The sequence below is a fragment of the Equus asinus genome, chromosome 21 (assembly GCF_041296235.1).
Source record: "Equus asinus isolate D_3611 breed Donkey chromosome 21, EquAss-T2T_v2, whole genome shotgun sequence".
Classification (NCBI taxonomy): domain Eukaryota; kingdom Metazoa; phylum Chordata; class Mammalia; order Perissodactyla; family Equidae; genus Equus; species Equus asinus.
In genome coordinates, this window is record NC_091810.1 from 70,648,429 (window position 1) to 70,663,141 (window position 14,713).

At 43.3% G+C, this 14,713-nt stretch overlaps 1 protein-coding gene across 3 annotated transcripts in view; it reads right to left on the reverse strand.

Annotated features, from left to right (window-relative positions):
* NR1D2 (nuclear receptor subfamily 1 group D member 2) overlaps positions 1 to 13,228 on the reverse strand; it is a 28,610-nt gene extending 15,382 nt beyond the window's left edge. The window contains exons 1-5 of one of the 3 annotated variants that reach the window (XM_070492844.1): positions 12,891 to 13,217; positions 4,940 to 5,108; positions 4,558 to 4,821; positions 3,549 to 3,637; positions 1,295 to 1,439 (exon numbers count right to left, since the gene is read on the reverse strand). In XM_070492844.1, the coding sequence (XP_070348945.1) occupies positions 1,295 to 1,439; positions 3,549 to 3,637; positions 4,558 to 4,615 (292 nt within the window). In that variant the 5' untranslated portion in view covers positions 4,616 to 4,821; positions 4,940 to 5,108; positions 12,891 to 13,217. Of the gene's footprint in view, positions 1 to 1,294; positions 1,440 to 3,548; positions 3,638 to 4,557; positions 4,822 to 4,939; positions 5,109 to 12,890 lie in introns of all 3 variants that reach the window. The other 2 variants (XM_044754095.2, XM_070492843.1) reach the window with 2 other exon arrangements.
* Between the last annotated feature and the right edge of the window lie 1,485 nt (positions 13,229 to 14,713).

Below are 14,713 nucleotides of genomic sequence, written 5' to 3' on the forward strand. Positions count from 1 at the left end.
CAGCCAGCAAGAAAGCTTTACTAATCTAATTGTAGCCTCTGACATTATCACTATAACAGACAAATAATTTTATCGTGTCTCACACTACCTCTACGACTTCCTTCACAAATAATTGCTATTTTTATTCTTTTGGAGCAATCACAATATCCACCAACTTTGGATTCGAAGTTCTAGTGCTATTAAAAACATTTCAGGCAACTGAAAATCCAAAACATCAACTGCTGAAATCTGTTTTTCAAGAAGCTCCTTGGGGTTGGCCAGTGGCGCAGCAGTTAAGTGTGCATGTTCCACTTCAGCAGCCCGGGGTTTGCCTGTTCGGATCCCCGGTGTGGACATGGCACTGCGTGGCAAGCCATGCTGTGGTAGGCGTCCAACATATGAAGTGGAGGAAGATGGGCACAGATGTTAGCTCAGGGCCAGTCTTCCTCAGCAAAAAGAGGAGGACTGGCAGCAGTTAGCTCAGGGCTGATCTTCCTCAAAAAAAAAAAATGAGCTCCTTACTGCAATACTGCATTTCTGTGTCAGTAAAATATTAGTTAGAGAAACCTAAGTGCTTAAATGACCCTTCCCTAGATAAATATGGGGTTCATTCTTAGCAATTCTTTACTAAACTAATCCCTCTGAAAACATCATACTCCTGTTATGTTACTTAAAACAGACTTAGACTATCCAAAAGTGATTTCCCTAAGCATAAGGGAAGCGTCTAATCTTTCAGTGATGTCATCCAGATAATACTAATAGCCCCACAAATTATCACAATTTTTATTTTCCATGGGAATGGATCATGCCAGAATTGAGCAACCACCTCCACTCCAAACTCAAAGTTTCTTTCAATTTTGCATCTCCTTTTGATGTATTCAGAATCTGTGCCCTAAAAGCATACTATGATCTCAGGGCTGAGAAAGTGATAGAGATAACTCACATAAGAAATGAGTTCCTCAGTAACACCAAGAAATCAAGGAGAAAGAGCCAAGGATTCCTATATCAAGAAAAGCTAAATCTTTTCTTAAGAAAAAAAAGTATTCAAATTGTATAGGGGAAAAAAATGGGTCTTTTTACAAGAAGCAACAAAAAAAGAAGTGGGCCAAAAGCTGTTTCTGGGGTGACGATGCTAAAAAGTGACTTTAATGAATTTGGCCTCCTACAAGGCATCAAAAAGTGTTTTCTAAAATCTTCTTCACCCTAAGCACAAGAGGGCCATTGGTAACTGGCTTGTAGCTCTGGTTTCTGTTGAGGAATAAAGGCCAAGCTCCACATGCTTTAAGAAAGAGCACTCTTTAAACTGAGAACATACCATCTCTCGACATTCCAACAGACAGACACTTTTTGAAGCGACACTGCTGACATCTGTTCCTATTCATTCTCATTATAGAACAGTTTTCATTCTTCAGGCACTTCTTGTACTGGATGTTTTGTTGAATGCTTCTCCGAAAGAAACCCTAAGAGCAAAGGAAGATATACCTATTCATTTAAAAACATCCAGATGAACTCCTCGTAAGCACTCCTCCCACGCCTAAGTATCCAGTATATTACCAGCTACCTGGGAAATAATTTTGGCTTAGAACAGAGGAAAATATAATATTGATACAGAGAATTTAACTAGATTCTTACCAGTTTCAGTAGCACCTACACATACTAGCCAAACAAAACTCTTCTTCCCTTTGGAGAATCTTGGTGCTTGCCAAAGCATCCCTTGGCTACAGTTTAACCCTGTTTCCAGCCCCTGCCTGCAGCCACATTTTTCCAGCTCATACTTTAATCACATGAAAATCCCAAAAATCCTGAAATATGACTGACTGATTTTTAAATGTGTCACTAGAAGTAAAGGTTACTTTAGCAAAGCCTGGTCTTACCTGCTGACACTAGCAAGGCCTACTTACAGGTGCCAGATGTTCCTGGCTACTTCTCAGCAACAGGTGTCACAACACACACCCAGAGATCACCTAATGATCCAAGGAAAGACAGTTCCCAGCTAGATGGCTACAAATAACTGCCTTACTACACAATTTAAGTACATGCTCTGTGAAAGGTCTTCAAAGATCTCCAGCTTAATGGTTCCAGGGAGAACAGAAAAGTCAAGAACATGATTACCAAAGTTATTTCAAACTTCATTTTCCTTGAATATCCTAACTAACCACACATTTCATAAACCTATATTAGTAATTGTGGGTTAAAATATTTTCATAGGGGCTGGCCCCGTGGCCGAGTGTTTCGCTGGTTTGAATCCTGGGCACGGACATGGCACTGACCATCAAACCACTCTGAGGCAGCATCCTACATGCCACAACTAGAAGGACCCACAACGAAGAATATACAACTACATACCGGAGGGCTTTGGGGAGAAAAAGGAAAAAATAAAATCTTAAAAAAAAACGAATGGAAGTATTTAAAAAAATAAATAAATAAAATAAAATATTTTCATACTTTATTACTACAATACTACACTTGGACACTATAATATCTGAGTTAGGCACATCTTTAAGAGGGTATAGAACAATTATGTGTATTTATCAAGAATACACAATTAGGTTCATTTACTTGTGCTTTTGTTTCTCTCACTATAAAGTGAGAATGTTGCCTGCCCCACAATTACGTCACATTTTTGTAAAAAAAAAAAGAGAGAGAGAGAGTATTTATAGAATTTTTTGAAGAGTGGTACATTTATATAAAATACTAACTAGTCTTGTGAAGTGATCCAGACATTAAGAGCTATCAAACTCACAATTCATGCAGAACCAACCTAGAAAAGATTTCTTCTTTCATCATGTATATTCGTTATCTTGTTCACCCCCCCATCCTGCCAAACTGGATTCCTACTTCTGGCTTTTAGTCAAAGAACAGAAAGAGCACGAGTCTTAGCCATGTTCATTTTTGATACTCAGGAGAAAGGATTATGCCAGATTGAAAAAAAGAGATTCCCTGGATATAAGTAGGAGGTATAGACTATCCCACTTGGAACTAAACTATCTGACCAACACTCTAAAATGTATTCAACTAAACTTACAAATGAGCTTCCTCAAGTACTCAAAGTATATTTAAGATTCTTTTTTTACTCACTTAGCATTACTTCTGAAGATACCACATTTTTAGAAGCATCTAGGAATTATTCCCGACTTCTAATACTTGATATGTCAGAATGTCAAAGTATCTAATGATACCTCTTCAAATTTGGTTTAAACTAAGTTCCAACAAGGCAGTAATGTCTCGTCCATTTTGCTCCCTGCTGTTTCCCCACCACTTAGAACAGTACCTGACACATTAGAGAATAAGCATTTGTGCCCTTGGTTTCATACCATAAATACAGCTGAGCGAGACAGCAAATTTATTTTGATCAAAATCTTAAAGAAAAAAGAAATACTTTCACCAAATTAAAAATATATTTTTCCCAACAAGTTATGTTTATACACTACATAAAATGCTTAAAACCTTAAAAGGAGCAGCTGATTTCTCTCCTCCTCCCAGATTATCAGTTGTGGAAAGTGGCAAACCTAACTTCAACTTCTTTAATCCCAGAATCGGTAGCTTAAAGAAACAAAAGCATGCTTTACCTTACAGCCTTCGCAAGCATGAACTCCATAGTGGAATCCTGACGCCACATCCCCACAGACTTTACACAGCAGAACCATGCCACTAAATTCTAAGGCACAAACACACAAAATTGAAAAGTTGGAAGAAAAACTTCAACTGTTTGTTTTCTTGCCAATTGAATATTTTATGTTGTTCAATTTGTAAGTACTTTAAAAAGATACAAATCTACTTTTATAATGTAAAAGAAAAATCATCAGACCAAATTAACAAATCAAAACAAATCATAGTTTCCTTTTAAAAACACAGTTTGTGGGACTGCCAAAAATATCTCAGAGAGCTGGTTTTTTCCTTTCCTGATGAATTTAAACACACTGAAATTTTGTAAATCTAAAGTTACTTTACACCAGATAGGCAACCAGAACTAAGAAAACAACTCTTCTGGATAAGAATTAAGAAGTTTGGCAGAGAAGTCAATCAACCAAAGGTGCAAACGGACATCTCCACAGGCTGCTGTACAGATACTCAGTTCAATTCCCCTCCAGGCACCAGAGGCCCCATTCCTTCCCGACCCTCCCCTATACCAGCCCGTCTTACCCTCCACACTCACTCAGGAGTCCAAATCCCGCCACTCATTTGGCTATCCCAATCCTGCTGTGTTTCCTAATCTCAAATGTTCTTAGCTCCAACTTCCCATGAGTAAGTACTCTGTTCTAGAAACCAGATTCAGTACAAGGAGTCCAGAAGGAAGGTAACTGTAAAAATGTGGTAAAAGCGGGTACTCTAGAGGAAACATGGTCAGGCAGAGTACTTAACCACATATCCTCCTCTGAGGTAAGAACCAATCCTGACAGCCCCTAAGCTGTAACTTTTAACATCATCACTGATTTTTTACCTAACTACTGAACTAGGATTACCCATAAGAGAGTGAAATTTATACCCAAAAATATAATGGTCCTTAAATGAAAAGCTGAGTAAATAAGACCCACCTGCAATTAATGGCACCAACCTTTAGAAAACTAAGTAACTTACTTGTCACTCCACTATGATTCTTTGTCATCCCAGGTGCACTCGATTTGCTTGTTTTCATAGAACAGTCTAGTCGATCATTCTTCAGGATGCCTTCAATATTGGAGAGATCACCATTTTTGGGATTACCATTGTTATCAGAATTTGAGCTATTTGGAGAAGAAGGAACAGAAGAGGAGGACTGGAAACTATTCTCAGAACCCTCACTGTGACAAGAGGCAGGGCTAGAAGCTGAGCTGGAAGAACTGATATAGGCAATCACACCTCCTAGAAAAGAGGGGGGAATCAGATAATTAGATACACAATATACATTTTCTGTTTTTGCAAATCTGAACAGTAAAGTCACTAACTTTAGAAATAGACTACTGATTAAACATCTGCTTACCCCAAAAGAAAAAAGTAACTTAATTCCTTATTTCCTACTATTCTTGCTTCCACAAAGTTCAAAGCACATATAATTCTCAATGATTCAAAAAGTGAGACGGCTCACAATGGCTTGTTATTTTGAGCACATGCAGATCCAAACCTAAAGCTTTTCATTTTCCAAGCTTTTCCTAAAAAGAATGAAAAATCTTCCTTAGTGACGACCTAGCTTAGAGTAAACAAACTGCTTTGAGTGTGAAAAAATCTAGTTCCGGTCCTCTCTCTGTCTCCTTCATTGTACCTGCATATGACACAACCCTAGAAACAGTGAGATCATCATTTGCCTCTCCCAGCACTTGGCTAAAACACAGGCTAATTAAGAATAAATCTAACATTTGGAGCTCTGGGTAAAGTAATTTATCTCAAAACGAGGAACCTTTCATAACTGTTGCTCCCAGAATCTTTGTTTTGATGCTCCCTGAAGACTTCTACAACCATCCACTAAAGCCTAGTTCCACACTCTCTTTTCTCCACCTAATTCCGCCATTGGACTTGCACACACACTTATCTCTAAGCAGCTCTTAAGGAACCCGGACTCACTACTTAATCTTCTGAGTTGCTATTTACAATAAATGTTAAAGAGGCTGGAAAAAGCACACATGCTATAAGAGAATAACATTAAGGCTGAAGCTAATTCTCTCTTCAGAGAGCTACTCTCAAAACAGTATTCACAACTTTAGCAATATAATCTCCACAACCCCTCTGAAAACTAGCCTTCGCCTCTTAGAGACTATAAACCTCCTAGGTTAAGAAACAGCGTTTAAAATTATTCTCAGGGCATAATTTCAAACTTCCTCCCTCAAAGAGATAAAATTTTGCAAGAGTGACCTCATGGCAAAATTTATTATTTTTCAAAATCCCGGGCCAAACAAGTAATTCTCATCTTGTCGACTGTGGTTTCTTTTCCTCTTCCCTCCATCATCAACATTTATTGGCATTTTCAACATGCATCAGATAGAAAGGTTAATTATCTCTCTTCCATCACTGTCCTGAACTCTTACTTAAACCTACTGTTTGCCTGTTTCCATCTATTTCTCAACTAGACCATAAGCACCTAGATGCAGAGACAGTGTCTCTTAATACTCTGCATACGCTTTACAGGTAATAATTCTGCCATAATACTTTTTAAGACCTACTTCTCTGCCTTTGTGAAGCTCCCATCTCATAACATGGACACATCCTAAGCAGTATAAAACATTACTACAAAATCACAAATGAAACAGGGCATTTCTGACAACAATCTCCCTGACTATAGTGAGTAGTAAGAGGAGAATTTTGCACATTCCCCAAGTAACAACTGCAATTGAAGTATTCACTCTGAAATAATAACTTTCTCTGACAAAGGGAAATAGGACCCCAATCTTCTTCTTAGATAACAGCCACACTTCATAAGTCATTTAAACACACAGCAAAATGCTGAGGCCAAAATAATTCCAAAGACCAGAAAGACATTTCCATTTACAGAGAAGAAAAAACAGGCAGAGAAATGTTAAGTCACTATTAGTCTGTCGTATAGAAATGAGCTACTAGATATGTATTCAAGTACCAATTATATATATCCAGGCTGGGAAACCCCTGAGAAATAAAACACAACTCTCAAGGAGTTTGATTACAACCCGGAAGAGAAGTTAACACAGGTGCCTACTGTGCCAAGAAAAACAGAACAGTGTTCATGATACATAAATTTAATATGCATGAATGCAACCAAATACACTTGAGTTTTAAAAACAAAAAATAGAAATAACATGGACAATTTCATCCACTCTTCCCTTAAGCATATACCTGGAATCAGTCTTGAGGTTGGAGGTGTGATTCTGTTCTTTCTACAGTCTGACCCACTTCACAAATGCTCTCTTGGCATGTGCTTATCACCCGCCCAGAGTGAAGCCAGAGCTTTATGATTAATACTTGTCCTGCAACGTGCTCCCAACCTATAAACCAGTCATTCTCAAAGTGTGGTCCCTGGACCAGGGGCTTCAGCATCACCCGGAAATCTGTTAGAAATGCAAATTCTCAGGCCCCATTCCACATCAACTGAATCAGACACTTTAATTACACTGTTGGTGATTCCGATGCACAGTAAAGTTTGAGACTCACTGCCACAAGCCAACTACCTCATCTGTGTTCAATGGAAGAAAAAGCAAGCAAGGGTAATTTCAGTAACAGGAATTTCATCTACCACTGAATTTAAAATCTAAAAGCTCCTAAAACTCCAAACACAAGGAGAAAAAGCTTCCTATGAGTTTATTCTCATGATCCAGAGAGATTACATAAAATGTATATCATCAGAACTACCTGATGCTCTTACAAAACAGATGTTTCCAAGGTCCTGCCCAAACAAAAGAAGGTACCCTCAGGAATGAACATTTTAACAAGTTCCCCGAGCACGTCAAAGTTCAAGAATGGCTACAATCAATCAAGTGAAACGAAAATTAGCCCACAGTTTTAAAGGCTGATGTTTTCATTGACATAATTGCCTGAATATGCTTAATAACCTGTGAATCCAAAGACAGACAATTCTGACCTGGAAGCCTGTTTAATGTCACGTTCCTGGGTAAAACCATTGTGCCATTTGTTTTAATAAAACTTTAGAGATTTGAAGTTCATGTTAGAAATTACAGGTGTTAGCAAGCTACTACTTTTTTCCACACAAGTCTCCATCCACTCAGAACAGAAAACAAAGAAAAATATTATCCTTAGTTCTCAATAAACTCCCAAAGGAAGGTCCCACAGCTAGTTGTCTTTTCTAAAGTACTACCTTAGGTACTAAATTCACTTCTCAACATCTCAAGAAGATAAAAGATGAGAAAGTCATGGTTTTCCTCAGAAGACTTTCCTAAGCATTTTGAGTCAGCCACTTTGTTTACATGGTCTTCTGACTACTTCAACTTAGAAATAAACTTTTCAGAAATCAGAGCTCCCAGATGGCTTAAGAACTGGTTTAAAGTACTGACTGGGTAATGAAAGATACTGCAATTAATTACCCGAAAGGCAGCTTCCTTGGCAAAAGCTCCAAAAAAAACTAAGAAAAATTACTGGGCAATTATCAATCCAGATAAGATCCAATTCCTATCTTCAAGGAGCCCAACAATCATTTACAACAGGCATATGGACCATGGCATATGGCCAGGCACCATGGAATCAAAGACAACCCATCTAGAAGCAGCTACATCCTCCTAGCAAGACTTTCAACACTGATTTAGTCATCTCAGCATCTACTCCTGCTACCAGACACCAATCTACCAACCTGATGGTTACCAACCCAAATGGGTTAAATTTTAATTCCTAAAAGGTAAGGAGTTCATCTAGCAGTTGCTCAACATAATGAAGAAAGGTAAGTGAAAACTACAAGTCACCAAGTACCTACTGAATGCCAAGAATAAAATGACACAATTTCACATCACATTTCATCCTCACAGAAACCCTGTGAATTAACTTACATTATCGCATTTTACAGATGAGAAACTCAGAGAGGTGAAGTAATACAGCTACTAAGTGGCCGGGAGGGTTGAAAGTCAAGGCTGTCTAATTCCAGAGTACAGACTACTACTTACCGAGAAGACCTGGGCAAGCAAGTCACTTTCAATCTCTCTAAACCTGAGTCTCTTCTATAAAATGGGAATATCTGTCAGAGCTATTACAAGATTGAAATGAAATGATCTTCACAAAAGGGATTACTAAAGTGCTTTTTGCACACAGTTTTTGATGATAAAGCAAGAAAGGTAAAATCTCCGAACCAGCAAGTCCCAACACCTCCAGAAACAGGGAGAATGTACTTCTTAGAGGCCTCAAGCTAAAATTAGCTGAGGCAGAGTCTTCTCTATTTTTAGTTGAAAGGGACCCTGGAGCTGGGCCAGGTTCCCAGGCTACGGCTTACCCAGTGGTCAACTGCAGACAAGCCAGAAGTCAATATCCAATTTTGTACTGCTAGGAAACATTTACCGTCCCTACATATGTTGGGGTATTCTTATCTCAATTCTAGGCTTGCCCATGATCAAAATCTTCCCACTTTCACTGCCCACCATCATGGAAAGTATGCTTCAGTTTCAAGTCATGACTGTATCTAGAACAAAACATTTTTACCATCAAGAAGCTTTAATTTTCTCATTTTAAGAGTAGGTTATTAATAATTTCTACTCACAGGGTGGGAGAGTAGATCTAATTGAAGCACTAAACTTCCAATTGTGTCCTTGAGTGTCAGAGTACCAGAGAACAGCATGGTCCCTTCCCTAAAACGCCTTAGGGGCCAAATGGGGAAACAGCTATGTTAACCATTCATTCCAGTGCAATGTGAGCAATGTTTCATACGAATTACTGTGAATTGCTGAAGATCACACAAGAGCACTAGAAAGAGTAGAGATCAAGAGGAGCAAACATAGCCAAAGCAAAAATAAGTGGGGTCTTGAAGAATACGTAAATTACCAAATGACATACCATGTAAGATTATTTAAGAAAACAAGTAAATAGGGTGACAAAAAACAAATACGTCCTATTTTGTAAAACCATGTTTTTGTCTCCATGTAAATTGCGGGGGAGATTTGGGGGGACAGGGGGGCAAGTGTACCTAGTGTTCAGAAAAAAACAGATTTACTAGCAACAAGATTAAAAAAGGATGATGAAATTGGGAGGCTATGACCCTATAGCACTGCAAACCAAGTGGTTCCATGACAGCATCTCCTTCACCCCTAAGAAGACAGGACCAGAAAGCTGCGCGTATACCTTCGAATGTTATGTAAGCTTAAATAATCCAGCATAGTAGTAGTTTGTGCTCCCCAAGAGGAATTGGTGGATTCAAAATCTGGTTCTACCACTTGCCTGGGTAGGTTACTTATCTTCAATTTACTTAGCCCCTCATCTTCAAATGGTGACAACAGTACTTTCCTTCACAGAATTAATGTGACGTATCAAAGTAGTAACACATATAAGGGGCTTGGCACACAGTAAATGCTTGACAGATACGGGTGGTTATAATTTTACCATCGTTACACTGGAAGAGTTCTATCAGAATAGTTCACACAAAACTAACCTTCCCTACACATTCTTTCCTTCAATTCTGAATGTGTTATACGGACCCAGTGGTTTCTCTCGCAGGTTCCTTATTTCCACGATACCTTCTGAATCTCTCAACCCCACTGACCAGTCAAGCAACTTCCTACTTTACTTTTGATTCTTCCCATTACCTTGCTGTATCTCTCTCCAAGTAAAGATTTCTTTCCTCTTACATCCCTCTAATGTTTTCTTTCGAAGTTTGGAGAACTATAGTAGAATACAGATTTGTAAAGATAAGAATGGACTATGTGGAGATGTTTTCCTAATTTTTAAAATGTGAATTACAGCCATGGTTATGAAGTTTGTACAAAGAGTTATTTACTTTAAAGAACCTGGTATACTCAATCAAAATCTGTGATAGAAACGTATAGAGAATTTCTACAACTTCACTATTTCATATCTGTATCAGTCATAGAGAGGGTAGAAACACAATGTGTCATGAATTACAGGATAGCTGGACGAAATGGTCACTGACCGAATGTGTACTGACTGATAGAACGATATCAACCCAAAGGTGTGCCACACAGCACCAAATCTGGACCCACCCTGGTCAACATTCACAACAGTTTGAAGGAAGTTAAAGGGAATGCTTATCAAAGGTCCCTCTGACAGACAGATGGCAGAAAGTGCTAATATACTGAGTAACAGCTTGTGACTGCTTGAACCTGGAGCCAAAAGGAGTAAGAAAAAATTTAAAGAGGATAACTGCAAATTGCTACAGTTCAGGTCAAACAATTATCTGCACAATGAATGAAAGCTAGCTTCAAAATAGTTCACAAGAAAAGGTCCTAGCTGACTGCAAGGTTATGTGAGTCAGCAAAGCGACACGCCACAAAAGCTAAGGCTGCCAGAGAATTCATTTGCAGCAGAATCCCAAACTTGCAACTTGATAACTGTCCAAAAACGTCCGCGGGAGCCTGTTCACCTCTAGGTGCTACATCTCAAAGGGCAACAAAGATGATGATCACAGAAAACAACACTGAGCAAGGACCAAGGAACGAGAACAAGCAAAGGAAGGGGGGGTGGGGGGGACAGTCAACAGTCATCCAAAGGAAGTTTTACAATTCATAGCTCCAAAAGGCAAAATTAAGCTCACTGATAATGTTCCAGGAAGGCTCAAACCACAGAAAAACCTGCTAACCGCCTGAGCCAGCCAACCTTGAGGTTGCAAACCTGAAGAATTCATTAACGCTAAAGGCTGGGTTAGAAGAGGATGAACCCACAGTCCCTAAATTCTTATCAAGCAGAAGTTTAATTCCATGATAGTGTTACTCAATTTTTAAAAATATCATCAAAAGCTAATTTAAAAGTGTAGACAAAGAGAACAGATTAGTGGCTACCGGGGGGAAAAGTGGGGTGGGGGGTAGGCACAACGGGTAAAGGGGTGCACCTACAACACGACTGACAAACAATAATGTACAACTGAAATTTCACAAGATTGTAACCTATCATTAACAACAAAAATTTTTTTAAAAATCTCCAAAGCTAAATAGGCCCACAGGAAATAAAACACAGAAAAAATAACTTTATAGTTGGTGGGAAATGCACAACATACCTCTTATCAAGGCGTGGTTTTTAGAGCATATAATTTAAGAAATAAAAACTGGCTTTGTAACCTCAATGGCCTTAGGTATAAGAGCCACCATTTGTGTGAGAGCTGCCAAAAGGGTGAGAAGGGAGCACGGTATTTTTCTATGGTACTTTCACAGGAAATGTAACAAGAAAGAGAGTTATAAAGCCAAATTCTGTGGATCAACCACCCGCGGGCTTAAAACAATTCACTGAAATGAACAAGGACTCGTCTCATAAGGTCTCGGGGTCACTCAGGATCACTGAGTCATCCTGACCACGGGCGAGCCGACTGATTAGCTAGGGTGTGTCCCGTTTACAGTAAGGCTCCCAGCCCGAGGGGATTTTCGAGCCGTTTTTATGACAAGGTGTGTAAGACAGGTCGCGCCCTAGAGGAAACCATATTTTTTGTAAATAGTGAGGCCGCATCATAACAAGTGCGCTTGTTGCCCTGTCTGCCGGGCACTGCTCCGGAGCTAAGCTCCTCAAGACTGCTTCCCGGGCCTCGCCTCCGGGACGCCCCACGCCTTCCCGAGACACCTCCTTCGGCCCGAGGCGCGCCCTAGCCCCACACTTCTTCCTCAGTATCCACAAGGTCGGCGGCGGTGCGTCCGCCTAGCGGCGGCTCCCCACGTCGGGGTCACCGTGCGGACCGCGGCCGATACACTGCGGCGTCGGCGCCCGCCTCCGGGCAGCCCAACCGCAGAGTTCACGGCACGCGCACACGCACACGCACGCGCGGCCTCCTCCGCAGTGTGCAACCCCGCGGGGGAGGAGGGAATCGCGTCCACGTCACGGCGCGGAGTGTTCCAAAGGGGCGGGGCCTCCCGAGGGGCTGCGGCGCTCCCAGCCGGCGCGCGCGCGCGCCCCCGCCCCCACGTGTCCCTGCGGCCCCGGGGAATGTGGGTCACGGAGCCGAGCGGCCTCACGTGTCCCCGCCCGCTGCCGCCGCCTCAGCGCCCATTATGTAATGCCGCGTCACGCGCCCGCCCAGCCAACTGGCGCCCGCGCGCCGCCGAACGTAAACACAGCGCGCACGTGGCTCGCGCGGCCGGGCCATGTGAGGGGGGGGCCGGGCCGGCGGCGCCGGGCCGCGCTGCGGCGTTGCGGGGAGCCGAAAGGGTGGCCGCGGGGCGGCCTGGAGGCGACGGGAACCTTACCCGAAGCGGATCCGCAGCGCGCGACAGCCCACCCCGCCGGCCCTGGGGACACCCCCAGCCACCGCCCCCCAAAGTGCCCTTGGGGGCTTAGCGCCCCCTCCACCGCGCCCCCACCCGCCGCAGTCCGGCTCTTACCCGCATTCACCTCCATGGTGCCCTCGGAGACGGGGCGGAGGCCGCCCGCTTCCCGCATAGGGGGCCGCGCCGCCGCCGCCTCAACGCCGCGCCGCCCGAGGCTGGCGGCAGCGGTGGTCGCGGGGCCCCCTCATAGGCAGGGCGGGCGGGGCGCCCGGGACCCGGGCCCCGCGGCCGGAGAGCGGGCTGCAGTGAGAGAGGGCGGCGGCGGCCGGCGAGCAGCGCTCCTCGCGGGGTCCCTGACAACAAAAGCGGCGGCGCGGCGGCTTCCTGCAGCCAGCGCACCGCGGCGGCGAAGGCGGCTGACGGGGAGGGCAGCCGCGACCATGTGACCCGCGCACACACCCCCCCCCCCCCCCTCCGCCCGCCCAGCGGCCGGCCGCTGCAGCGGCTCCGCCCCCTCCCGCCCCGCGCCGCCCCGCCCCCTTCCGCCCTCCGCTTCTCCGCTTTCCTTCACTCTGTCTCCCCTCCTCGTCTCCACCTCCCTTTTCCTCATATTACTCCTCTCCCTCCTTTCCCCTCCTCCTTCTTCTCCTCCTCCTCCCCGACCTTCCCGCCTCCGGCTGGGAGTCCCCTCCACCTGGTGACACCTCAGGTCACCTCGGACGGTTCCCAAGGACCGCCTTGTGGCGCCGAGCAGACCGGCTTTTCAGGACCCCGGGCTAGGCCACCGTCCCCGCGGGTCCTGCTCTCCCACCCGACAGACTAAACGCTGGGCTCTTTGAGGGCACCGCCCATTTCTCGTCGCTCTACACCCCTCGGGTGATTTCCTCCAATGCCGTAGCTTAAGTAGACCTGTGTTCTGATGACTGCCAAATGTCCATTTCAAACCGAGACCTCTCCTCTGCAGGTTCCTACAGCCCGTTTGATTATGCCCCTTTGATGTCTCTTAGGCATCTCAAATTTAAGGTGTGGACAGGTGTATGCATGTGTCTAAACTTAGTGAATGCACGCTTAAGATTTGTGCATTTCGCCTTTTATGTAAATTTTACATCAAAAGGAAAAACGAAACAAATGTGCTGAGGTATGCAGAGGGAAATGCGTTGGTCTGCAATTTAAATGCGTTACAAAAGTAAGATGGGCTGATGGCTGGAGGCGTGGATCAATGTATAGTAGTATAGTAAGATGTTAGTTGCTGATGCTGAATATGGGTATTCACTGTAAAATTCTTTCCAATATGATCTTTGAAAATGTTCAATATAGGGGCCGGCCCGGTGGCGCAGAGGTTAAGTTCCCACGTTCCACTTCTCAGTGGCCCAGGGCACCCCGGCCCGGATCCCGGGTGCAGACATGGCAAAAGCCATGCTATGGTAGGCATCACACGTATAGAGTAGAGGAAGTTGGGCATGGATGTTAGCTCAGGGCCAGTCTTCCTCAGCAAAAAGAGGGGGATTGGCAGTAGTTATCTCAGGGCTAATCTTCCTCAAAAAAAAAGAAAAGAAAAGAAAATGTTCAGTATAAAATGTTGAGGGAAATGTAATGTGTCAGACATTTTTACATGTGCTACACCCCTTCTCCCCCCATCCATCACACACACAGAAGTTCCTTCCCCATCTCAGTCTACTATTTTGGTAAATCTGCCAGTTCCTGAAGCCAGCAAATTAGGTTTCTTTCCCCCTCTCTCTCTGCCTTTTATAGCCCATTCAATCCGTTAACAAACCTAAGCTATTCTACCTCCATAATATGTCTTCAATCTCTGTGCTTCTCATGGCATTGCTATTACTCAGACCAAACCACCATCATCGTCTCTTGCCTGGGCTACTGTTATAGTTCCCTAATAAGACTGCGCCTTGTATCCACCTACAGTCACTTCTCCGCTGCAG